This window comes from Diplotaxodon limnothrissa, linkage group LG3, assembly GCF_057381915.1.
Source record: "Diplotaxodon limnothrissa isolate DT_005_m linkage group LG3, D_limnothrissa_male_GT1.1, whole genome shotgun sequence".
NCBI classification, from domain to species: Eukaryota; Metazoa; Chordata; class Actinopteri; order Cichliformes; family Cichlidae; genus Diplotaxodon; species Diplotaxodon limnothrissa.
Window position 1 is genome coordinate 42237570 of NC_140598.1, and position 24266 is coordinate 42261835.

The 24266-nt window shown below is 40.0% G+C and overlaps 2 protein-coding genes across 2 annotated transcripts in view; both read left to right on the forward strand.

Annotated features, from left to right (window-relative positions):
* col4a5 (collagen, type IV, alpha 5 (Alport syndrome)) overlaps positions 1–17052 on the forward strand; it is a 72446-nt gene extending 55394 nt beyond the window's left edge. The window contains exons 30-49 of the mRNA XM_085349343.1: positions 864–1031; positions 1433–1522; positions 1785–1931; positions 2008–2106; positions 2199–2288; positions 2945–3084; positions 3188–3314; positions 4143–4322; positions 4427–4477; positions 4607–4792; positions 10184–10317; positions 10431–10503; positions 10608–10679; positions 10827–10955; positions 11540–11638; positions 12750–12962; positions 13040–13217; positions 13301–13415; positions 14393–14565; positions 15324–17052. Of these exons, the coding sequence (XP_085205469.1) occupies positions 864–1031; positions 1433–1522; positions 1785–1931; positions 2008–2106; positions 2199–2288; positions 2945–3084; positions 3188–3314; positions 4143–4322; positions 4427–4477; positions 4607–4792; positions 10184–10317; positions 10431–10503; positions 10608–10679; positions 10827–10955; positions 11540–11638; positions 12750–12962; positions 13040–13217; positions 13301–13415; positions 14393–14565; positions 15324–15405 (2546 nt within the window). The 3' untranslated portion in view covers positions 15406–17052. The remainder of the gene's footprint in view (positions 1–863; positions 1032–1432; positions 1523–1784; positions 1932–2007; positions 2107–2198; positions 2289–2944; positions 3085–3187; positions 3315–4142; positions 4323–4426; positions 4478–4606; positions 4793–10183; positions 10318–10430; positions 10504–10607; positions 10680–10826; positions 10956–11539; positions 11639–12749; positions 12963–13039; positions 13218–13300; positions 13416–14392; positions 14566–15323) is intronic.
* A 2366-nt stretch (positions 17053–19418) lies between these two features.
* On the forward strand, positions 19419–20975 carry LOC146635898 (tripartite motif-containing protein 16-like). The gene has a single exon (XM_085350655.1). The coding sequence runs from the start codon at positions 19458–19460 to the stop codon at positions 20973–20975; it is 1518 nt and encodes a 505-aa protein (XP_085206781.1). The 5' UTR covers positions 19419–19457.
* The last annotated feature ends 3291 nt before the right edge of the window (positions 20976–24266 follow it).

Genomic DNA, 24266 nt, shown 5'->3' on the forward strand with positions numbered 1-24266 from the left:
GCAGCAGATGGAAAAGGTGGCGCGCAGGGTGATGTTGGTCCCGCAGGATACTGTGCACCCTCCTCAGACAGCGAGTGGGGAAGATATTACTGATCTCTGGCAGACTTGTTCCAATAATTCTGCCAGCTTCTTTCACCACCCGCTGGAGTGCTTGCTGATCGGCCTTGGTGCAGCTGGGGAACCACACTAGAAATCCATACGTCAGAACGCTGCTGATGGCACAGTTGTAGAAGTTCAACATCAGAGATCTGGGAATGTGTGCGCTCCGCAGTCTCCTCAGGTAGTAGAGGCGCTGTTGGGCCTTCCGTACAACTGAGGTGATATGGTTGCCCCAGGACAGGTCCTCGGTCACAGTTACCCCCAAGAATTTAAAACTGCTCACCCTCTCCACCGCCTCACTGCCAATGAAGAGAGGCAGATGGTTGTTATGACCCCTCTTCCGGAAATCTACAATGATCTCCTTGGTCTTTTTGGTGTTTAAGACCAAGTTATTGTCGTGGCACCATGACTCTAGTTGTTGCACCTCTGTCCTATAGTTTGTCTCATCATTGTTGGATATAAGTCCGAGCACTGTAGTGTCATCTGCAAACTTAACAATGAGATTGGACGCGCAGGAGGAAATACAGTCATGGGTGAAGAGAGTGTATAGCAGAGGGCTCAGAACACACCCCTGAGGGGCACCGGTGTTGACCACAAGGGTGGAAGAGGTGTTCTTACCCACTCTGACACTCTGTCTACGGTTAGTGAGGAAGTCCACAATCCAGTTGCACAGAGAGGAGTTAAGTCCCAGTTGGTGGAGTTTGGGACGGAGTTTGTATGGCCGGATGGTATTATGAGGACAGTCATAATAATCATCTTTACAGGGCTGTCAGGATCAGATGGTCCAAAAGGAGACCCTGGCCCTCCAGGTCTAGACATCCCAGGCCCACCAGGAGACCCAGGAGCTCCAGGTTATCAAGGTCTTCCAGGTACTATTGGAACCCCAGGACCACCTGGAGGACCTGGTCGCGATGGTTTGCCTGGCTTGCCAGGTAAGCTGTCACTCTTCAATCATCGAAATATGGCTGTAAATGAATAACATTAGCTATATTGGTATCTTGAAAAGCAATAAAAAGCATTATATGTCACAAGTTGATAAAGCAAAGGACAAAAAGCTGTCATGATGACTCTATGCAGTCGATCATTTAGAGCATTTACTAACTACAAAAAGACTGGCTGAATGTCTGCATAACTTAGTATAAAGGCAGCTTGTAGGCTAGCTAATTGTTTTTAGCTCACAAAGTTATCAGAAAATCTAAATCAGACCAGCAATTAGAAACAGTTGACTAAATGATAATAGACATTTTTATGTTATTTGTATGTAATTAAATATTTACTTTGGTTTATTGATTATTCTAACTTTCTCTCCTCTGCAATGCCGGCCTGGCTGCAGGTCAGAAAGGAGACATGGGTCCCAATGGACCTCCAGGACCTTCTGGAGGACCGGGAGCCCCAGGAGGACCTGGTGCTCCTGGATTTAAAGGTACTGACACACTCCATACTTACCACAAAAATCATGCATGATAACACTTATTGTTTTAAATTGACATATGCAGAATGATATTTTTCCTACAGCAAAAAATCTATTAAAAACCTGGAATCTGGTTGCATAAGCTATAAAAAATAATATAAAGAATATGAAGTAATTTATCATTTTCAAGTAACTTGTGACCTCTGTTGTTGGTATAATTGGATTAAAAGTATGCAGCTACTCATGAAAGGGCCTGCCTGATGCATCTACACAGGTGAACCAGGATTTCCAGGTAGAGACGGTGCACCAGGTGGTCCTGGTGCTAAAGGAGAGAGGGGAGACATGGGCCTCCAGGGTCCGCCAGGACCCAGTGTTCCATCGCAGCTCTTAAAGGGACAAAAAGGAGATCCTGGACCTTCAGGTAGAGATGAAAACATTTTCACTGCCCTCAAAGAGTAAAAAGTTTGAGTTAAATCTTACATATTGGTTTTCTACAGGTGGAACAGGTTTTCCGGGTCCAAAAGGTGCTACTGGTCTCCCTGGTGACCCTGGGTTTCCAGGAACAGACGGCAGTCCCGGCCGCCCTGGACCTCCAGGTATGAATTCACCCCTAATGCATACATACTAAGTACATACATAAATACAGACAGAAACAGATTTTTAACATGCTATTTCATTTTTTTTGCAGGTTCTAAGGGAGATTCTGGTCGCCCAGGAGGTCCAGGTATTCCTGGGTCTCCAGGACCTAAAGGCCAAATGGGAGACATGGGAATCCCAGGTGCTTTTTATCAAAACTTTGGTCCTTATTGCTGTAGATGTTAGTAATTAAAGGCCAGTGTTGTGTGTTGAAATATGCCTATACAAATTAATATCCTTCAGGTCTACACCTTGTTTATTAAATGTTGTAACTTGCTATAGAGCAACAGACTTAAACCGGCATTCGTTCTAACTGCCAGCCATCGGCCAAACAAGGTGACTTGTTTGGCCGATAAGTTAAATTTAATTGAAGTCTTAATAAAATGTGCTCGCTTATCACTTGATTTAATAACTCAGTAAATATTTCCTACTAAATTTATAATGAAAACTCTTTTTTGATATATCACGATGATCATTTTTATTTGACTTTTCAACTATCATTTCATGTAGAGCACACAAATGACAAATAATGAAACAGGTTATGTTTTTTTTAATATAGTGTTTACATAGTATCCTTGTATTATTAGTCCCACTTTCATACACTCTGGCTTTCAAAGCAAGATGGTGGTGCCCAAAGTTCTGAAAACCTGTATTGGTTGCCCACAAACCAATGATGCACTGGTGTGTTGGTTAGTGTTACTAAGGAAGAGAATACCTGATTCTGTATCTTAATGACATTCTTTTTTTAAAACATTTGTTAAACTTTATTTGCTACTTATCCCTTTAATGAACACACAGGACCACCAGGGCTGAAAGGTGTTTCAGGAGTGTCGGGTATACCAGGATCCCCAGGACAGCCAGGACCACCTGGTAACCAAGGACCCAAAGGTGAGCCAGGTTCTGCTGGCGTCGGACCACCTGGACTAACCGGACAAAAGGTGCATAATCCAACCACTCAGATTTCCTGGTAAAAAAGGCAAATATTATTATTATAAATAATATTTTGGTGCACATTAAAAGTTTTTGTTACATCCTTTGTAGGGTGATCCAGGCCTGCCAGGGTACCCAGGAAATCCAGGCCTAAAAGGAAACCCGGGATTACCAGGTCCCACAGGTGTGACGGGAAGACCAGGCGATAAAGGTGACCCCGGACTCCCAGGATTCCAAGGTAAGTCTGATCATAACAGATGTAGAAAAGAAGAATGAAAAGCTGAAATAAGTTGCTGATATTAAACTGCAACTGCATTGCATTAGCAAGAGTATAGAACTTGACTGCATGCTGAAGTGTCAAACCCTAACCCGTAAAATGTTCCAAAAGTATTTGGAAACATGTACTTCTAAAAGTACTTTTATTGCACCATGTTCATTCACTCATGAGCTGCTGTAGCATGAATCAAATGGCTGAATTGCCACCTCAGCATGCAGCCAAGTTCTATAAGAGTCTTGCTAATGACCTACTAATTGTATTCAGGTGTGTTGCAGCAGGAACACATGGAAGAGTTTCAGGACACCGGCCCTCGAGGACTGGAGTTTGAGAACCCGGCAGTATTTTATCTATTAAAGATACAATTATAAATTTTTTAAGGCAATAAGAAAAAAAAACAGCATTAAAATACAACACAATTAATGGTTCTGGCTGGTAAATCTGGAGAGGGTGACACGTTTTTGCCTTCACTGGACCAAAACAAATTTAAAAAAAGGAGTCGACTTTGAGAATTCAAGGAATTAGAGAAGGAGTCTGTCACATTACCATTTCAAGCATTTAGAAAAATTAAACCTTGGATGAGAGACGTTGGTCAGGCACATGTATTTTATATCAGAGTGAAAAAGGAATTTTATTGCGATAATTTATTACTAATATTACTTTTTATTTTACCAGGAATTCCCTTTGAGGTGGCAGTATCGTATGTCGATCATGATCAGTTTTTGTGTTAATGGGACTTCTTTTCATTGAAGCAAAGCAAGGGTCGATCTTCTCTTTCTACTCTCCTGTCAGGTCCTCCTGGTATCCCCGGTCCTAAGGGTCTTGACGGTGTGCCCGGTACCCCAGGTAGCTCAGGAGCTCCAGGTAGACCAGGAGAACCTGGTCCACAAGGACAGTCTGGTCCACCAGGAGAGAAAGGTCAGGCAGGTCGCGATGGGATTCCAGGACCAGCTGGAGTCAAAGGAGAAGCAGGTGAGTCACAGGGCATCTACAGGAACTGTAATTTTGCTGTACATTCTAAATTGCTTTCCGTTGTTTTACTCAAAAATAAATATTTTCATTACTTTTCCCTCCAGGAATTCCAGGTTACGGTGGTCCAGGTCCTGCTGGAAGTCCAGGACTGCCAGGTGAATTACCACCACCTGTAGTACATATATATTCATACCTGTGTATTCTTTATTGATTTTTTTGCTGGTTTTGCAGGTTAGTTACATTTTTTTCTCAACATTCTCTAATTTGTGTCTCTGTGTGCTAAGGTATCAAGGGAGACACAGGTCCTCCTGGTGTACCCGGAAACCCTGGTTTTCCCGGCCCTAAAGGAGACCCAGGCTCACCTGGTGGCCCTGGTGAACAAGGTGCCCCTGGCTTTCCTGGGCCTGCTGGGCTGTCTCTGCCAGGCCCTAAAGGTGCCACAGGACCCCCTGGATTACCTGGAAGAGCAGGTAAGGGACATGGACAGTATTTATCACCACATATAGTACTAGAATTTGCTGCCTGGTTTTCAGATGATTATTGTATTAATAATAACTATACTGTGTAATCAGTGACCACAGAGAGGATTCTTCCGTTCCTACCCATAAACCTAATGTTAACTTTGAAAAATCAGCCTCACTGCATTTGACTGCATCACAAGACTTGCAGGAAAATGGCTGTACAACCAATTGCCCCATAGGCATCATGCAGATTACTTGATTCTTTGGATATCTCTGTTGAATAATGCTTCCCTTCAGTGTAAAATGTTTGATTTAAAGGTAAGACGAAGAAATTACTATGAAATCAATCAACCATCCACAAGTCTTGTCACACCAATGGGCCACTTCCTGTAAATAAAAAGCTGTGGGACAAGTACGTTAAAAGAAGAATGTGTTTCGACTTCTTTATATGGGCTTAAATAGCCCAAACACTGATGGATTGCTGGTGAAATGCTACGATGTAGACAAACTAGACAACATGGTTTGGACATACCAGCCTGTGGTTCCCAGTTCAGAACCACTAACCCAATCCTGTAGGGAACCAGAAAACCAGACAGCAAATGGCAGAATCTCCACTTTAAACGTGAACGCTTCCATCTCCTTGATTTGCATGGGAGATTGTTGCACCAATCAAACCACCAGTATGAGAAGCAACACACCTGTCCGATTATTGTCAACACCACCCTCATGAGTAAATGTTAGTGTTCTCCTCCTTCACCTCATCACACACCAATCACTGTTTGCCTCTGGGGTTATGACTACGTCCCAAAAAGTGCATGTGTTTATGCCACATTGTTGTGTCTTCATCATCATCCAAAAATGTTTTTATTCACAAACCAATACGCCCTCATGTCTCCTCACCCCTTGTCCTCTTCTCTTGATCTGGTCATTAGCAAAGCTGTAATCCATTCATCTCTCCACAGCACTGAATCGTGTGTATTTGTGTGTGTTTGTCCTCTAATGTGACCATTGTGATCAGTGTGTGTCTTTGTATGTTTGTGAACCATTCTGAAAAATAGAGAACTTCAAACAAGTATAGCAGACACAAACCAAAATCTCTGATTCAGTCAAGAATCTGTCATTAAAGATGTTTCGATGACGACAAAAATACTGCTGCTGCAGTAATTCATTTACCCTGTTAGCATAAAGAGCAAAAACTCTTTGATTCTGGATAAGAGCTGTCGTTGGTTTGTTTCTGGCTTTGCTGCCATATTTTGGTTTTGTCTCACCAATCAGCCATCTGCATGGACACTGTTCATCCCGACAAAAGCACACATGCGTGTGTGTGTTTATACACACTGAGAACAAGTCTCATACAGTGCTGGACAGAGTGGACTCTCCTGACAAACCCTTTCAGAAAAACATCCCTGTTTTTAACTATTTCTTCTATTTTTTAAAGATACTTTTTGGTTTAAAAATTCTCAAATTCATGGAAGCATCTGTAATAACAGGCAACCGAAACAAATTTGTAGCATTGTGATCTTTCTTTATGTAAAAAAAAGATAAAAGTAGATGTGCAGGTTTTATTTATACTTATCAGCCGCTTTATTAGGTACACTAATTCAACTAATCAGCCGATGGCGGCAACTCAATGCGTTTAGCATGTAGGCATAGTTGAAAGTTTAAAGTATGCATCAGAATGTGGAAGAAATTTAATTTAAATGACTTTAAATGTGGCACGGTGGTTGGTGCCACACAAGTATTTAAGAAACTGATAAACTTCTGGGGTTTTCCCACACTGCCATCTCCAGGGTTTACAGTTTCTCCTGAAAAAGAAAAATATGGTCTACAGCAGATGGTCTACAGCAGTAGAAGACCATACTGGGTGACTTCTGTCACATAAGAACAGGAAAACCGAGGTTACAGTTCAGATAGATTCACCAATATTGGAAAACAGAAGATCAGAAAAACACTGCTTGGCTCCTGACTCTTGATTTCTGCTGCAGACTTCAGGTGGTAGGGTCAGATTTAAAAAGTACGCAACATGAAACCATGGATTCATCCTGATTTTATCAACAGTTCAGGCAGCTCTGAAGGCTCAAAGGGGTCCAACCCAGTACTAGCAAGGTGTAACTAATAAGCGGCAGTGAGTGTATATTTACTGGAAATCACCCATTATTTAAAAGCCACATCTTTTGAAAGCAATTGTCAGAACCAACTGCTATCCAGCCCTGCATCAGGCTACATGAAAAGGTTTTGGGGGTTGTCAGGGTGACACAATGTTATTACATGTTACTCCTGTTTCCTGTGGTTTGGTCCCACCTGCTTTGGTGTGGCGGGCCCTCTTCGCGTGACAACTCGTGCATCTGTGCGTCACAGGCCCTGCAGGTCAGATCAACAGCATCCAGACTTCTCCTGCATGTCTCCTACAGCAGCACTGACCGAGTTTAACGTCTCTCTGATCAGTTTAGGAACAAATTGATGATAAATCACTGCATCTCCTCTGTATTTCCTCCTAACAACTGTCTCTTTTCACTTTCCATGCACTCTGATGGTAGCATAATGCACTTTTTTTTACAAGTAAGCCACTATTAAAGATTTTCTTTTTCTTCAAGTGTGATCGTGATAATCGCAACACAAATCAGCATGTGGATGATCTGGGTCACATGTAGGTGCTGCAGCAAATTCAGAATGTATCAGCACCACAGAATTTAAATACAAAAACACATCATATAACTAACTCACCTTAGTCGTTTTCACATTGTGTATGATTATATTTAAGCATTATGTATTGAGTATATATTGTAGTTTAATGGGGTTTTGTTTTTTATCTTTGAAAGATAAGGCTGTTAGGCTATTAGCTATAGTTTTGTTATTGCCTGCAAAACCTGTTAAAAAGCCCAAAACCAATAACTGGTTGAAGACCTCACTGGTTAAAAAACAGGGCATATGGTAATCCTGCTGTCACTTATCAAAGAGTTACTTAAACAAGGTTAACAGTGCCAGTTAACATTATCTTAGTTTGTTGTTGGTTCTCATGTTAATGATTGACTATAAAAATTATGTCAAATATGAATACATATCAGTGTCATTTGTAAAAGCTTAACAGCAACTTATTTAAAAGCAGACAACTAGCATTTACGCTAACATACCACATCATTGTGCATGAATTAAATCAAGCCGAATAGCCCCCATGGTTTATTCAGTAAAGGAGAAATACCTCTTTCTTTGTCAGGTATGACTGTGTTTCTGTACTGATGCCTACCTCTGTCTAAACCTGCTCTTCTTTGTTGCCCCATTCCTTTATCCTGGCTCCGGTTTGCCTGGCAATTCTGGGAACCCTAGGTCCTCCAGGTTAGACTCCAGTGGTTTGATGGGTTTGATACATGTAACCATATAAACTGAGTTTCATGCTGGGTCGGGGTTAGTTCACATCAATTTCTCTCAGTTCAAAGCATGTAAAAGTGTGAATCCACTTCACTTTTCCTCTGTGCACCACCACAGTGGGTTTTGAATCAGATAATCAATATGTAATCGAAGTGCAGATTTTCAGCTTTAGCTCTATGGGTTTAATTTTTTTATTTATTTATTTTTTTGCAATGACTGCTCAGAAGTCATTTTTATACACAGACCCAAATTTTTCAGAGGCTCAAAAGTAATTGAACAATTGACTGAAAAGCAGTCCAATTGCACCGTGAGGCCTGTTCCCTTCATATATTGTGACAAATACAACATTAAGCCAGGTCAAGAATACTAATATAAGAAGATTAGAGTTTGCCAGAAAACATCTAAAAGTGTCTGCACAGCTCTGGGGGGAAAAATCTTGTACCAGTGTAATGGGAAGAAAAAAGTACATAAGAGAGAAAAAGCTCTTGATCTGAGACCGGATTATAAGGCGCACTGTTGATTTTTGAGAAAATAAAAGGATTTTTAGTGCCCCTTATAGTGCGGAAAATACAGTAGTTGTGTTGTTGTGCAGAGGCAAGAGTACAAAAATGTGTAATAGTCCAAAAACATTGGGACCGAACTGTATGACAAAACTGTTAATGATCTGAAGATGAATTAACCCCGGCCCTAAGCTCTGGATTTGTGTGACGGTTTATGTTATAAATTGAGTGTTCAGTTCATCCTTTCTTTACCCCACAGGACAGTTCGCCCAGGACTTATAACCATAAAAACCTACACACAGTCAAGTTGCAAGTTTACTGTTTTTCGGGATTGTTTTTACCTGAAGATCTTCTTAAAATGTTTCTCTACCATGATTTTTAGTTACCAGTAACATACATGTGTGTTTATCCTGTTCTGTCAAATAAGGCAATCATAGTAACCAGTAATCAGTCTCAGGGTTCACCATTACTACACCTGTAACACACAGTCTGAAAATAAAACTCTTCAGTTTGGTGTCTGCAAGGTTTCCCAAAGGATTTAAAGAAAGAACCACGCAAATACTTTCTCACATTTTTCACACTTACATGTTTCAAAGATAATAATAAAGATCGCCTCTGTCAGTGCGCCCCAGGGTGGCTGTGGCTACAACGTAGCTGCCATCACCCGTGTAAATGGTAAATTTACCATTTACCATAATCTTAATAAACACAAAATGCAGTTTTTAAATAATGATTTAATTTTCCAAACATTTCAATCAAGAACTGCAATCAAGTATTTGTGATGTCTGCCAGTGACTCTTTCACATCACTGTGGAGGAACTTTGGCCCACTCTTCTTTGGAGTAAAGTTTTAATTCAGCTACATTGGAGAGTTTACAAAATTTGAACAGCTTATTTGACTTCATGCCAAAGCATCTCAATCTGACTGAAGTCCATCAAGATGTCTTTTTGTAAATGTGTGAGCCTTTTGTTCTTCTTGGTCAGTGGTCTTTTCCTTGAACTCCCTCATGGATGCTATTTTTGCCCAGTTGTTGAATCATGAACTCTGAACTGTGAGGCCTGCAATTCTTTAGATGTTGTTTGGGTTCTTTTGTGACGCCCTGGATGAGTCATTGATGCGCTCTTGGATTAATTTTGATAGGTCGACCACCCCTGGGAAGTCCCAAAGCCTTTGAAATGCCTTTGTAAACCTTTCCAGACTGATTTAAGTAATTTCAGCAGCCTAGGTGTGACTAGTGAAATTGAACGAATCTTTACAAACTGCATTTTGTATTTATTCAGATTATCTTTGTCTGATATTACAATTTGATGTGTCAAAAAAACGTAGAAATCAGGAAGGGGGCAAAGAATTTTTCACATCAGAAGAAGATCCATAAGAAAGCATAAAAGTAAATCAGCCAAAAATGTTTTGTTTAATTGCTTAATTAAAATCCAAATGTGATCAAAACCCTGGTGGGGGAAAAAAAACACATAATCAACAATGTTGTGTTGTTTTTATGTTATCACATCTGACCTTTCATTCTCTGCGTGTGAAGGTTCACCTGGCCTACAAGGTCCTCGTGGACTCCCAGGAACTGGTGGCGTTAAGGGAGAAAAGGGTACTCTTGGCATGCCTGGAATTCCTGGCATCCCCGGACAGAAGGGAGATCCTGGTTTTCCAGGAAATCCGGTAACACCCTGTTTTACATTTACTTCATTATCTTCTCCAAAAGAATGCACATCTGTATTTCTTTGTCCTTCGTTAGCTGAGCTCACAATATCTCTACAACCCTTTCTTCTCAGGGCATACCTGGTCCTACTGGCCCCGCTGGAATAAAGGGAGATTCAGGACAGCCTGGTGTTCCTGGATTCCCTGGTTTGTTCACAATAACATTATTTGTGCTTCTTTTTTTTAAACAAAAACATATTTTAGTCTTCAGCATTTATTGTGAACAGAGCCTAAAGATTTGTTTTTATCAGGATTGAAGGGTGATCTTGGATATCCTGGCCCCAGTGGCCCTCCTGGAGATCGTGGATTACCTGGAGAACGGGGTAGGTCAACATGTTATCCTTTTCTTCTAGAGTGAAGAGACGTGAGACTACCTTCAAAAGAAAAATCTGTGCTGCTGCTTTATTTTGTCTCCCTCCGCCTCACCCCCAGACAAGTGCGCTAACAGGAGAATTTTCTCGTGTTAATAGGCACTCCGGGTGATCCCGGTGAAGGTTCGCCTCCCATTGTGCTAAAGGGAGAACGGGGACCCCCAGGTCTTCAGGGCCTACCTGGTTCTCCAGGACCACCTGGTTTGCCTGGCCAACCTGGAGGCTCAGGTAAGTAAATATAGTTTCTATGATGGGAACTGATAAAAATAACATAAAAGACACAGGATCAGGATCAAATGATTATGCTGCTCTTCTCAAAGGGGAAGCACTTCCTACAAAGCTATCTATACTGTACTTTTACAGATATTTATAGTTTTGAGGAAAGAGGTTTTCAATTTTTGCATTTAATACATATTAAATAGGGATTTTGTATTTCCATAAATACTGACAATATGATTTCTCGGAGTAAATTTTGGCCACATCTGTGATCCTAAAATAAGGTTTTGTACTATTATTACTTCTGATAGCGAGGCCGAATATTTTGAACATTTTCCATAATGCTAGGGGACAGATTACACAGTGAATTTTAAAAGTAAAAGCAATACTTTGTAAGTCACACATTTTGTCATGAATTATCTTTGACTCAGAAAGTATACAACCCTTTTCACAGGCTCTTCTCACACAAGTGCTGTACAATATAGAAACCATGACAATTTTATATGCGGGCTAATATAATGTGAACGTGATGAGTAAAATGATCTAAGGTGGAAAAAACTGATGGAGTCATTGCCTCTCCTGCCTCCTGGTCTCAGGCATCAAAGGTGACCCTGGTGGACCTGGGAGCGATGGTCCTCCTGGCTTCAACGGACCTGCCGGCAGGAAGGGAGACGTTGGTCCGGCAGGTCAGCCTGGTAAGTAAGGCAGAGAGTCTCATCACTGACCTACTCTATATGTTATTCCTGGTTAAACAAAGAGTAAACGTTATTAGTAGTGTATGTACTGTCATGGCCAAAAGTTTTATTTATTTGCTGATCAAAGATTTACTGGATATAAAAGGATATACTGGACAAAGGATGAATATGGAGGTTGAAGAAAAAGAGGAGGGCCACAGAGAAGCTTCATGGATGTAGTGAAGAAGAATACACAGAGGGTTGTTGTGACAAAGGACGGTCCAAGAGATAGGCTGGAATTGGAGGCAAATGATCAGCTGTGGTGACTCCTAAAGGGAGCAGCTGGTAAAAGAAGAAGTTTAACCTATTAGGACCCAGGGTTCTTTGTGATGTTACTGCTTGAAAATGTCTACGTATCAAAATAAAGCGAACAAGCTAATAAGGAAATTCGGATGGAACAAAAATACAAAGGATTTGATATGGCCTATTTTGTTCTCTATTACACCTTTGAGAATATGCTGCAGTAGACCAGAAACTCAAGAAAACCATGAATCAACATATGGATGTTATCTGTGGAAGGATAAAACTGCTGGAGTTTACAATTGTACACAGTAGTGAACTTGCATGTAATGTGTTTGTGCATAAATAAGCTAATAAGGTGGAACGTGGTTATTTTTGATGGGAAACTTCTCTCAAAGCACACTTGGAAATGGAGTTATTGAGGAAATGTGCTGTTATCACGATGGATTTAAGTTTTGAGATTAAAGGTTAGACAGAATTCATGGTAATGTTTTTCAAACATTAATGTAATTTTGTTCTTCTTTTGCTGTTGGTTCAGTGACGTTTGGTTGGAACATGATGAGAGTTTGCAGTGTTGGTATCTGAGAGATGTCTGTTTTCAGCAGAGACATTGTTTGTCCATGTACATGCTGTCAGGTGAACGGGGGCATCTCTGCTTTTTGTTTACACCTTTTTGTTTAGCTGCTCTTTTAATTGTTTGTTGTTTTTGCTTTGGAAGTCATAGGAATGGTTATGTGAGCTTTTAGCTGAGATTTTGATGTTTCTGTGGATACTGGTACTGTTGCTGCCCTGAGGCTTCTCATTGCTAATACAGACATTCCCCTTATTACAGGTCAGCCTGGCAACCCTGGTCCCCGTGGTTCGGATGGCCCACAAGGTCCTCCCGGTGTCCCAGGATCAGTTTCTGCTGCTCACGGTTTCCTCATCACCCGCCACAGCCAGACCACCGATGACCCAGAGTGCCCCACTGGAACTAAGTTTATCTATAACGGATACTCTCTGTTGTACGTGCAGGGCAACGAGCGGGCACACGGACAGGACCTTGGTAGGCTTTACCTAGAAGTTGCATTGTATCAGACAGCTGTCAGAAAGCAGTTCATATAACTGACCGTCTTCTTTCAGGCACAGCCGGTAGCTGCCTGCGCAGATTTAGCACCATGCCCTTCATGTTCTGCAATATCAACAACGTCTGCAACTTCGCATCCCGTAACGACTACTCCTACTGGCTGTCAACGGACAGACCCATGCCCGAAAACATGGCCCCCTTCGTGGGAGAGAATATCAGGCCTCATGTCAGCAGGTATGACGGGAGGAGGGAAGGGCAGTACTGTCGAATTCAGGGAAGTGTGTAAATCTTGTGTTTTCCTATGTTTGTGCATCCAGATGTAGAGTCTGTGAAGCTCCCGCCATGGTGATTGCAATTCACAGTCAGACTATCCAGATTCCTTCTTGCCCTGAAAACTGGGAAGTACTGTGGATTGGATACTCCTTTATGATGGTAGGAAATAACACACGCAAAAAAACAAACACACACTCAGACACTTCCATCCCCACCTTGGCTAAAATCTCACACTGGCTGGATCTCCTAGCAGAACCTTGCTTTCCAAAACCCCAAATCCTTTTGCCGATACACAAAAGCTGAGTAGCATAGTGTGTATTTCTGTTTTCAAAATACAGGAGCCTGTACCGGTAAATTACAGTAATTGGTTTTCCTCATCAACTGTCTTTAAAAGATCAAGACAACAATCTTGCTTTTTTTGAGATTGGACATGACAAACGGTGGGTGGATCAGACTGAAAAACTGAGCGTGCTGTACTCTCACATGGCAGTGACTAGTCAGTCAGATGGTTGGCATGTCCTATAACAAACCCTCCTTATTGTCTATTTTAATCATATTTTACAAAGTGAGAGCCACACTGTAATAACACTCAGTTTCAGTTTGTTTCCATTTGTGTCGCAAAAGTATCACTGCTGCTCGCTGAGTGGTAGCAGTAGTAGCGTCGTGTTGTGATTTGGCACTATAGAAATAAAACTGAAATTGAGACCATTTTGCTACCAAATGGTCCCTTTTGCACATTTTGAAGTAAAGTTGATTGCCATGATAGGACAACCTTTAGTAAGTGAAAAACGTCTATTCAAATTCTAGGCAACAGCTGCAGTCTGGTAGCAACCCAAACAATTGCATGCAAGTTTATAGTGCAGCACTGTGCACCTCTTTGAGACCAAGCAAGCAATACACATTCCTCCATAGCAACCAGTGGTTGCCAGGAGGTCACTAGGCCTGTGGGACTAAAATCTGTCGACTGCTATGATTTGGGTTGGTGGTAGACACCTCTCTGCAACTACACCAGCACAGCACATGTGACCAGCACCCCCCATCTTCTGCCTTTTTCCCCATTCAGAAGGAGTTCATTAATTAAGAAAACTAAAAAAACAAATTCTCTACAATTCTAATTCTTCTTTCTCTCCCCACAGCACACCAGTGCGGGTGCAGAGGGCTCCGGTCAGGCGCTCGCCTCCCCCGGCTCCTGCCTGGAGGAGTTCCGCAGCTCCCCTTTCATCGAGTGCCACGGCAGAGGGACATGTAACTTCTATGCCAACTCCTACAGCTTCTGGCTGGCCACCGTGGAAACTTCTGAGATGTTCAGGTGTGGATTCATGTGCAAACGTCTGTAAAGGGGAAAGTTTATTGATGAGAAAATATCCTCACACCATATATCCATGGTTTTATGTTATTTACACCAATTTCTGACCCTAAAATCTGGATAGTGACGCAGAAATTAAGACTCATTAGAACAGGCAGATTTTTTCCAGTCTTCTGTTGAATAATTTGGTGAGCTTATGTGACTTGTAGCTTCAGTTTCCTGTTCTTAGCTGGCTCGAGTGGCATCTGGCTGGTGTGGTCTTCTGCCGTTGGAGCTCATTCAGAGATGTTCTTCTGCAAACTTTGGATGCAATGAGTTGTTATTTGAGTTAACTTTGCCTTATTATCAGCTTAAAACCAGACGGGTTTGAGCTGATAGGAACGCTCAATAGATATTTCCTTTTTCAGAGCATTCTCTGTAAAAACTAGAGTTTTGCAGGAAAATCTCAGTAGTTCACCTGTCTCTAAAACTCTAGAACCAGATCATTTGACTCCAGCAACCATGCTATGTTCAAAGTTGCTTAAATCACATTTCTTCCCCGTTTTGCTCAATTTGAAATTCTTTGCGACTCTTCTTTGCCATGTTTATTTCCCTAATTTTAGTTGCTGTTGAATAAATATTTGCAGTAATGAGCAGCTGAACATGTGTACCTAATAATGTGTATAATGAATGTATATATGAATGTGTATAATGCAGTACTTACATGACCCACGTTAAAATCAACCCTCTCTTAACCATCTTAATACTTATGGCTCTTACAGAAAGCCCCAGTCTGAGACCTACAAGGCAGGTAGCCTACGGACACGTGTGAGCCGCTGTGCAGTCTGCATGAAGCGCACGTAACGGCATGCATGCCACCAAGCAAACACACCACTGCCAGGAGGTGGAGAGACGCCCATCGATGACGAGAGACGATTGGACGTACAGTAGACAAGTGTGGCAGCGGGTGGGGGCAGTCACGATGAGTTGGAATTCCAATGGTGCATTGTCTTCCGGAAAAACAAACTACAACTAAAACAATGGTGCTACTGTGCAACACAGCTTAAAAAAAAAAAGAAAAAGACAAAAAAAAGAAAAAAACTGACGTAAACAAATCTTACATTTAGTCTTTGTTTGTCTTAAGAAGTACCTCAAAATGAAAGCAGAATATATTCAATTCATGGTGCCACGATGGATGTGTGACAACAAAACTGCATTTTTCTTTCTTTTCCCTTCTTTCCCAGAAGGATCTTTGTTCCCTTTCCCCCTTTTCCCCCCAAAAATTACGTTTGACACGTTGGTGCAGCAAAAATGTGACAGAGTAACTTTTGATTTTATTTTATTTTTGATAAGGAGTTGATGGTTTTCACAGTTACCAAATCGGCACTTTGACTTCGGAACATCCATGATGACAGATGCACTGACGATGAGCTTTCTGTAGTGAGAATGACTGCTTTTTTAAAAAAAATTACCAATCACCCTTTCTTTCTCGCTCTTATTTTTTCTGTTTTACGTTACATTTCGTAGTGATAACCCTGCTGTCTCCCACTCTTTGCTAACCATATCGCCTTCTTTTGCTTATTTTTTTGTTTTTGTAAGTAATACAATGTGTATATTGTGTAAAACACTTTTGTTTTTAGTGTATTAGCTCGAATCACTACCAGCTGTTTGTTATGCACGGCGATTTTCCAGGTTCTTCTTAGCTCACACATTCACTTAACGCACGTTGACTCAGATATTGTACAAAGTAAGGCTTTTATGAATGAAACAGTATTTTATATATAATAAATATATATTTGAAAAAAGAGGATTAAAAAGTATATAAACTTTATTCGGCTGTGGAGAGCTTGTTTGTTGTTTTTAACCACGAAACGGTCATACATTACATTTCATGAAAAAATAAAGCTTACTACTGAACGCAAACAGACATTTTCATGAAACTATAACAGTCTTATGTGATATTAACAATGCCAATGCTTCAACCTTTTGTATTGTTCCACTGAAATAAAGGGGATTTGCTTTCAGCTAGTTGAATGATTGGAAATTGTTACGAATATCAACACGGGAAACGGAGAAAATAAAGTTCAGATAAATTCTTCTTTATTTGATTAGAAAACAGGGACATTTTTTGTGTTTCTTACATTTCCAGGTGCTGGGAATTTTCTATAAAAAGATCCTGATGTAGTTTGAAGGGGCTGCCTTTGTTCCCAACACTTTCAAATCCACTTTTACTGGCTTGAATTTCTATCCCAAATTGGATAAAGTGTTCAGGCTTCATGGTGTGGTAACACAGGTCTGAGCGTACAGATTCCTGATGTACTGTAAAGCTATGCGAGCTGTTTGGGGGAGGGTGAAATATTTCCCTGTGATTTTTATTGTTTGTTTGTTTTGTGTGTTTTGTTTTTTTTTTTCAAATCTGCTTTTATGAATTCTAATTGTGTCAGCCTGGGGTGCGATTAAAAAAAATGTGCATTTTTTTTTTCTTTTTGTTGTTTTGTTTCCATTTTATGTTATCCGGAAGTTGTTATAAACTTTTAAGACTGAAATAAATACTATGTCCAAAGTGTTGCCTTCATAAATGACTATGACTAAGAAAGAACAGTGGGTGACTTCTTTATAAGTCACCAATCTGGATCATTTAGATTTAAAAGTAAAAGAAAATAAGGGATCGGCTGGCAGTTACAATCTACAAGTCCTCACTTCTCCTTCTGTTTGTGATGTCAGTGCCAAGTGACGGTAAAGTAAATAAATTGGATTGTATGTACATATATATATATTTACCATACCACTGGCCTGAGAGAACAAGGTGGCACATATGGGTGCAGCAGCTCAGACAAATCAGAATCAGAATCAGAATACTTTATTGATCCCTGGGGGAAATTATTTTTTGTTACAGTGCTCCATTTTAAACCAACATTAAGACAAGACAGACAATACACTAACTAAGAATAGTACAATATATATATATATATATATATATATATATATATATACATACATACATACATAAGTCACTTATAAATAAATATTTGGAAAAGAAACATGTGTAGTTGTAGCAGCAAACAGTGTGTTAAGTGGATGCGTTGTACAAATAAAATAAATAAATAAAATGGGGCACAATTATTAAGGACAAATAAAGGGATTTTAAAATGGATTGATAAACGAACTGGAAGCCAATGAAGGAAAGCTAAAATTGGAGTGATGTACTTTTGCTTTCCAGATGAAAATTGGACAGTCACGTTTTGCATCAGCTGTAGGCGAGCAATGGAGGCCTTCCTGATTCTGATAAAGAGTGCATTGCATTGCAGTAATCATGCAGTAATCAAGACTAGAGGTTATAAAAGCCTGTATTAAGGTTGTGTTTGGACAGAAGAGGCTTGATCTTTGACAGTCATTTGGAAAAAGATGGATTTTACTCACCACAGTTAAACAAAAGAAGACTGGAGGAAATTGTCGCCTGGTCTGATTAGTCATTGAGAATTTCTCTTGTAGAATTCAGATGGTAGAGTCATAATTCCTGTGTAAACCACATGGAACCATGGATCCATCCTGCCCTGCATCAACAGTTCAGGATGGTGGATATTTTCTTGGCACATTTTGGGCTGGTTTCTTGAACATGACGATGAGTTCACTGTACTCAAATAGCCTTCACAGTCACCAGATCTCAATCTAACAGAGCACCTTTGGGAAGTGGTAGAACAGCAGACTGACAACATGGATGCAGGCGTTAAATATTCAGCCACTGTCTAATGTTATCATGTCAATATGACCAAAAACTCCAAGCAGCTTGAATCTATGGCATGAAGAATAAAGACAGCTCTGAAGACAAAACGGGGTAAAAATCAAGTACTACCAAGGTATGCCTAATAAAGTGCCTGATGAGTGTAAATTAACAGGACAACCCCCACCTTAGTCCTCATGGCGAATATGTAACCATATGTAAATACTGCCAAATATATAAAGACCGAAAAGGCAGTTGGTACAGATGACGTACCCGTGGAGGTATTAAATTTCACCTGCGCCAACTACCCTTAAAAACTATGTTGTTATTCTTCATGAGCTGCTCTGCAACATTTTCTGCCAAACTGGTGGTGAAGATGACACGTTTCAAGTGACAGTTGGAATCTGGGCGGAGGAATGTTGTTCCTCCTTATATAAGAAGTGTGAAGTGTGAAGACAAGTTCTCTTTGTCTGGGACGGTGAGTGGACTCATGTCGGCAGGTAAGAGAGGCTTCGGAACAAAGTCTAGTTTGTTTAATTGTGGTGCTGTGGTGCACTCGAGATCTTTTCAACTTGCATCTTTGTTTTTGTGTTGATGAAACACGTCACTGACTCAGTGTATGTCATCTTTAGGAAAAGCAACCATCCTCTCTGTCTGAATCTGACTGCATAGCTGACTATCTCTTGCTCCACTACCTTAAAGGAGACACCATATATCAACCAAAGTAATTCCAAAAAAGGTAAAGTAGGAGACATATTCCCTGTACTTGTTCCTCAAGTATACTTGTGCTGTTTTGGGTTTAGATTTCCAATAAGCTGCAGCTTTACCTCTGTTGCATTTGCTCATTCTAATTTGCACAATATGTCTTGGTGCTCTTGTGACTGGGATTTGTTTTTAGTATTTCCTGCAGTAACTGTAACAGCTTGTTGCACTCTTCATTGTGGCGTCTATTATTTTCATGTTCGTAAATATTTCTTAATACAGAAATCTACATTAAAAGCTTACCTGTTCCCACAGTTCACTTTACGTTCTTGCTGCTCAACAATAAAAAGATTTATTAAGACTGGTAGGTACGAGTTTCACAAACTACACCTTTTTCTGAAATGAAGACTAACCTGATACACACTTCTTCACTGACAGTGAAACAGTTTTGGCATTCACCTCTGCACACATAATTGCACAACAAGGAAAGAAGATGGAAGACAGACAATTCTGCTGTGCTGTCTGTCTGGATCTACTCAAGGATCCGGTGACTATTCCCTGTGGACACAACTACTGTATGAGCTGTATTGAAACCTACTGGAAAGCAGAGAATGTAAAAGGAATCCACAGCTGTCCTCAGTGCAGACAGGCTTTCACACCGAGGCCTATTCTGGTGAAAAACACCATGTTAGCAGAGTTGGTAGAGAAAATGAAATACCTCCAGCCTATCCATGATTCCCCTGCTTTTGAAAAGCACAAGCTGGTAGACAAGGTGTTGAAAGCAAACACCTGTTCAGTTCACAATGAGGTGATGAAGATGTTTTGCCGCACTGATCAAATGTGTGTCTGTTGTCTCTGCTGGATAAATAAACATAGAGGACATGAAACAGTTCCAGTTGAAAAAGAAAGGGCAGACAAAGAGAAAGACCTGGAGGTAATTCTGAAAGAAGTCCAGCGGAGAATCCAGACCAGAAAGAAGGAAGGAGGAGTACTTGAGAAAGAGATAGAGGGGATCAAACTGTCTGCTGATACAGCAGTGAAGGACATTGAGATGACTGTTGATGAGCTGGTGAGTTTCATCAAAGAAAACGCCTCAAATTTAAAGCAGCAGATCAGATCCCAGCAGAAAGATGAAACGAGTCGAGTCGAAGAGCTTCAGAAGAAGCTGGAGCAGGAGATCGCTGAGCTGAGGAGGAAAGAAGAGGAGCTGAAGCAGCTTTCACGCACAGAGGACCACACCGAATTTCTACTAAGTTACTCCACAATGCCCGTATTCATTGACTCTACAGATTCACCAAGCTTTAAAATCTGTCAGGTTAAGTACTTTGAGAGTCTTCAAATGGTGATATCAGAAGCTAGAGATAAACTCAAAGCATTTCTGTGTGATGAACTGTGGAAGATCACTCTGACAGTGAGGTCAGTGGATGTTTTGCTGCCACAAAGTGATCCTAAGACCAGAGATGACTTTTTAAAACATTCATGTCAACTCACGCTGGATCCAGATATAGTTCACAGAAAACTCTTCCTGTCTAATCAGAACAGAACAGTTACAGACATGCTTCAAGATCCAGATAATTCCTGTCTTAAGAACAGAGACAGGTTTTCCATTGAGCAGCAGGTCCTGAGTAAAGAGAGTCTGACTGGACCTTGTTACTGGGAAGTGGAGTGGAAAGGGAAAGGACTTTCAGTAGCCGTAACATATAAGAATGAGAATAAACTGGATCAAACTGCATTTGGAAGCAATAATAATTCTTGGGCATTAGATTGTTACAAGGACAGTTATAAATTCAGACACAACAACACGACAACTCGCCTCTTAGGTCCTTCTTCCTCTAAAATTGGAGTCTATCTGAATCCCAGAGCAGGTATTCTGTGCTTCTACAGCGTCTCTGACACCATGGCCCTGCTACACAGAGTCCAGACGACATTCACTGAGCTGCTCTATGCTGGACTGTGGATTTGGGGGGGGTATTTTATTTCAACCACTGCTACATTAAATGATATACAGTAAAATACTGTTTAACTGATTTTGCCTTTATTTGTTATATTTTTTCTATGATGTAATATCAAGGGTTTGTATGGGTGCTTGAAATCATTGAAAATACTTGGATTTTAATATTGTCTTTTCAAGGTTTGAAAAGTGCTTGAATTTCAGATGTGGTGCTTAAAACTGCTTGAAACTGTAACTCTATTTCATTCACAACAAATGACTGTCTGATTGAATAGTTCTTTGTTCGTTTGTTTGTTTTTTATCAGATAGAGAAATAAAATGAGTCGCAAATTCTAAAAACAACATTTCTCCACCTGGGCTGCCTTGCACCTCTGCATGTCTGTTTCAGTGTGTGACACCCGCCCCGAACAGTCAGGAATGAGTGCAATAACAAGCCTGGAGGTTGCAGTTTTTAATGAGCGTTTGCTGGAAAAGGACAAATACAAATCTTGGATAAGACAACAACCAAATTCACCTGAAAGGTCTGCAAAATGATTTGTACCTTTTCAGAATGGGGGAGTTTGCTTAAGTCCTAGTAAATAATTTTCAACTATGTGTACGTTACACATGCTAATTTTTATAATTATTACTACTTTTTTGCTAGCTAGCAAACTCGCAGGATAAACTATTGAAATGCATTGCGCGTGATGCAATATTGCAACGCTAGTAAAGCAGTTAGTTATGGTATGGTAATTTATGAAATATGCTGTGAACTAACATTACATAGCAGTAGCAGTAATGTGAGTTACTGTTATATATAACTACCCAACTTAAGGCTTTCTGATTAAAGGCTAAAAGCGAAGTTGTTACCAAGTAAAATTAAAAGTTTATGTTTTTGTGTATTTCTGCAGCTTTTTCAAATATTATCTTGGTTCATTTGGCAACACATTAGGGGCGATAATAATGGTAATATGAGGGACTGATCCATATGGGCACAAAGAACAGCCACTTTTTTGTGCTACTGAGGTTCCCTGACTTTCCCTCAAAATCTGTTCTCGTGAGCACACCTTAAACATTAGAAATGGCTTTAAACTCACATTGAGGCCTGTGGAACACTATTACCAACTGAGACAATATACAAATTTATATGTGTTTTCATATATGAATATTTCATACTTTAAGGCTGCCTGTTTATTTAAGGGAAACGAACAATACATTATAATGAACAATTACATAATAATATCACAGATGATAGATTAAATAAACAGGTGTTAGATAGATGCTTGTGCATTGTTAGTCTTATATGTCAAGGTCAAGGTAACTTTATTTATACCCATAGGCAAGGTAAATTTGCTTTACAGAAAAAATGATAGCATTTGGCATCCCTTCAAAAACACACATACCTAATAAAGATATAAACCTCACTGTGGCACATATATAGTAATTTTAATATTTCGAATCAAAAACAGTTCTTATTTAATTCAGTGACAGCAACGGGGATAAAGCTATTTTTATAACGCTTTGTCCTGCATCTCGGAAATAGAAACCTCCGTCCTGAGGGAAGAAGCTGAAATTCTCCCCTTAGAGGATGGGAACCATTTTTAAGGATTGATAAAGCCATCCTCTGTACCTGCTTAGAGTACAGGGAGGCTAAACAAGACTGTGGTTCACCTATCAGACGACTGGACCATCTCACTATCTGATTTAGAGAGTTTTTCTCCGTGACAGAGGTCTGACCAAACCATGCCACCAAACAAAAGGATAAAACAGACTCAATAAAAGAACGATAAAAAATTAATTTGAACTTACCATGTATTGTTTTGTGGTATTTGGTGCAGTTTTCTTGTTTTGTGGGGTTGTTTTTTATTTTCATCAGGAGATGAATACCTCTAACAAGTTGTTTTTTTCACATTTGTACATCTTAATTTTTAAGGGAAATGTGTGTTTTGAGTTTATACACTATAGGCAACCTTTTCCTTTTGGAGTATTTTTGTGTGGTGCATAGGATGATTTGTTTTAATTTTCACATGGTCTTACTGAGGTGATGCAAAGTGAAACATGCATTCTTTTTGGGTAATGTGTTGGGAAAAGCTTTAAAATGGACTTTTAAAATACTTAAAAAGTGTTTGAGTTTGACCCTGAAAAAGTTGTATAATATAAAATGGTTTGTACAGTCTTCAAAAATGACTTATTTTACAGTCTGTATGGAATGTGACAAAGTCTATAACAGAATAGAAAGATTGCTTTGGTGATGTGAAAAAGTGAATTAATACCATAAATAAAGTTGCGCAATTTTAAAGCCATTCTAAAGAATTTTTGTGCAGTCATTATAGGAACTGAACTGAATAACTGAAGTGAGTGCATAGATTTTAATACTCATTTAATTATCGGTGTACTGGATTTATTTATGACTTACTACTATTTAAATGAGTCTGTTTTTGCCTTCATAACTACCTTATTCATGGTACAATTTCACAGAGGTGCCGGAAACATTCCTCAGAGATTTTGATCCATATTGACACGAGAGCATCACACAGTTGCTTCAGAATCACATCCATGATGTGAATCCTCTGGTTTCATCTTGAAGGAACCAGTTTGAAATGATCAGTCTTGAAATGATGAGTCTTGTGACATGTATCATTGTGTATCATCCTTCCATTCCAGTAGTAATCAGGTGGGTTGTGATGTTTTTACATGATGTTCAATTGGTACCAAGGGTGTCAAAAGGAAAATCACCCACACTGTTACATAAACAACAACAAACTTTTGATCCAAGGCAAGATGGTTCCATCCTTTAATGGTGTTTACACCAAATACTCTAAACATTTCAGCAGAAATTGATGCTTATTGATGCTTAGGGCAAAAAAACCCAATGTCAGTGGTTTTTGTGATGAAGGAGCCCAGGCCACAACAAATGTTATTGCACTTGTGATACTAATTCTAATATGGCTTTTAGTTTTTGTTGAGCTGGTTGCACAAAGAAATGCTGAGTGTTGTTAATGAACTATGTTTTTAATCCCAATGATGATCTCGTCCTACATCTAACCAAGTGACAAGTAAAACTAAAAAGTATGTGGCAAAACAAAAGAAATCTGAATTAGAAAAAAACAAAACAAAAATATGTCCTCTACAGTAGACTTGGTGCTTCTCATTATATGCCTCAGAAAACAAGGCATAGCAACTCCAGAAGTCCTCAAGCCAAATTATATGCTCCACATCTTCTTGGGGGATCCTGAGATGTTCCCATGCTTGGGATCTTATTTATAAATGTATGTTACACTGAAAACAAGGCCAGGAACAGACCTGAGCCACTTCACATGCATAATTGAAATATATAGAAAAAAGTTGATGGGGTTATGGAACAAAAAATGT

Excerpts from the sequence above, each read along its gene's own strand:
- LOC146635898 (XM_085350655.1), top strand. The coding sequence starts at position 19,458 with ATGGAAGACAGACAATTCTGCTGTGCTGTCTGTCTGGATCTACTCAAG.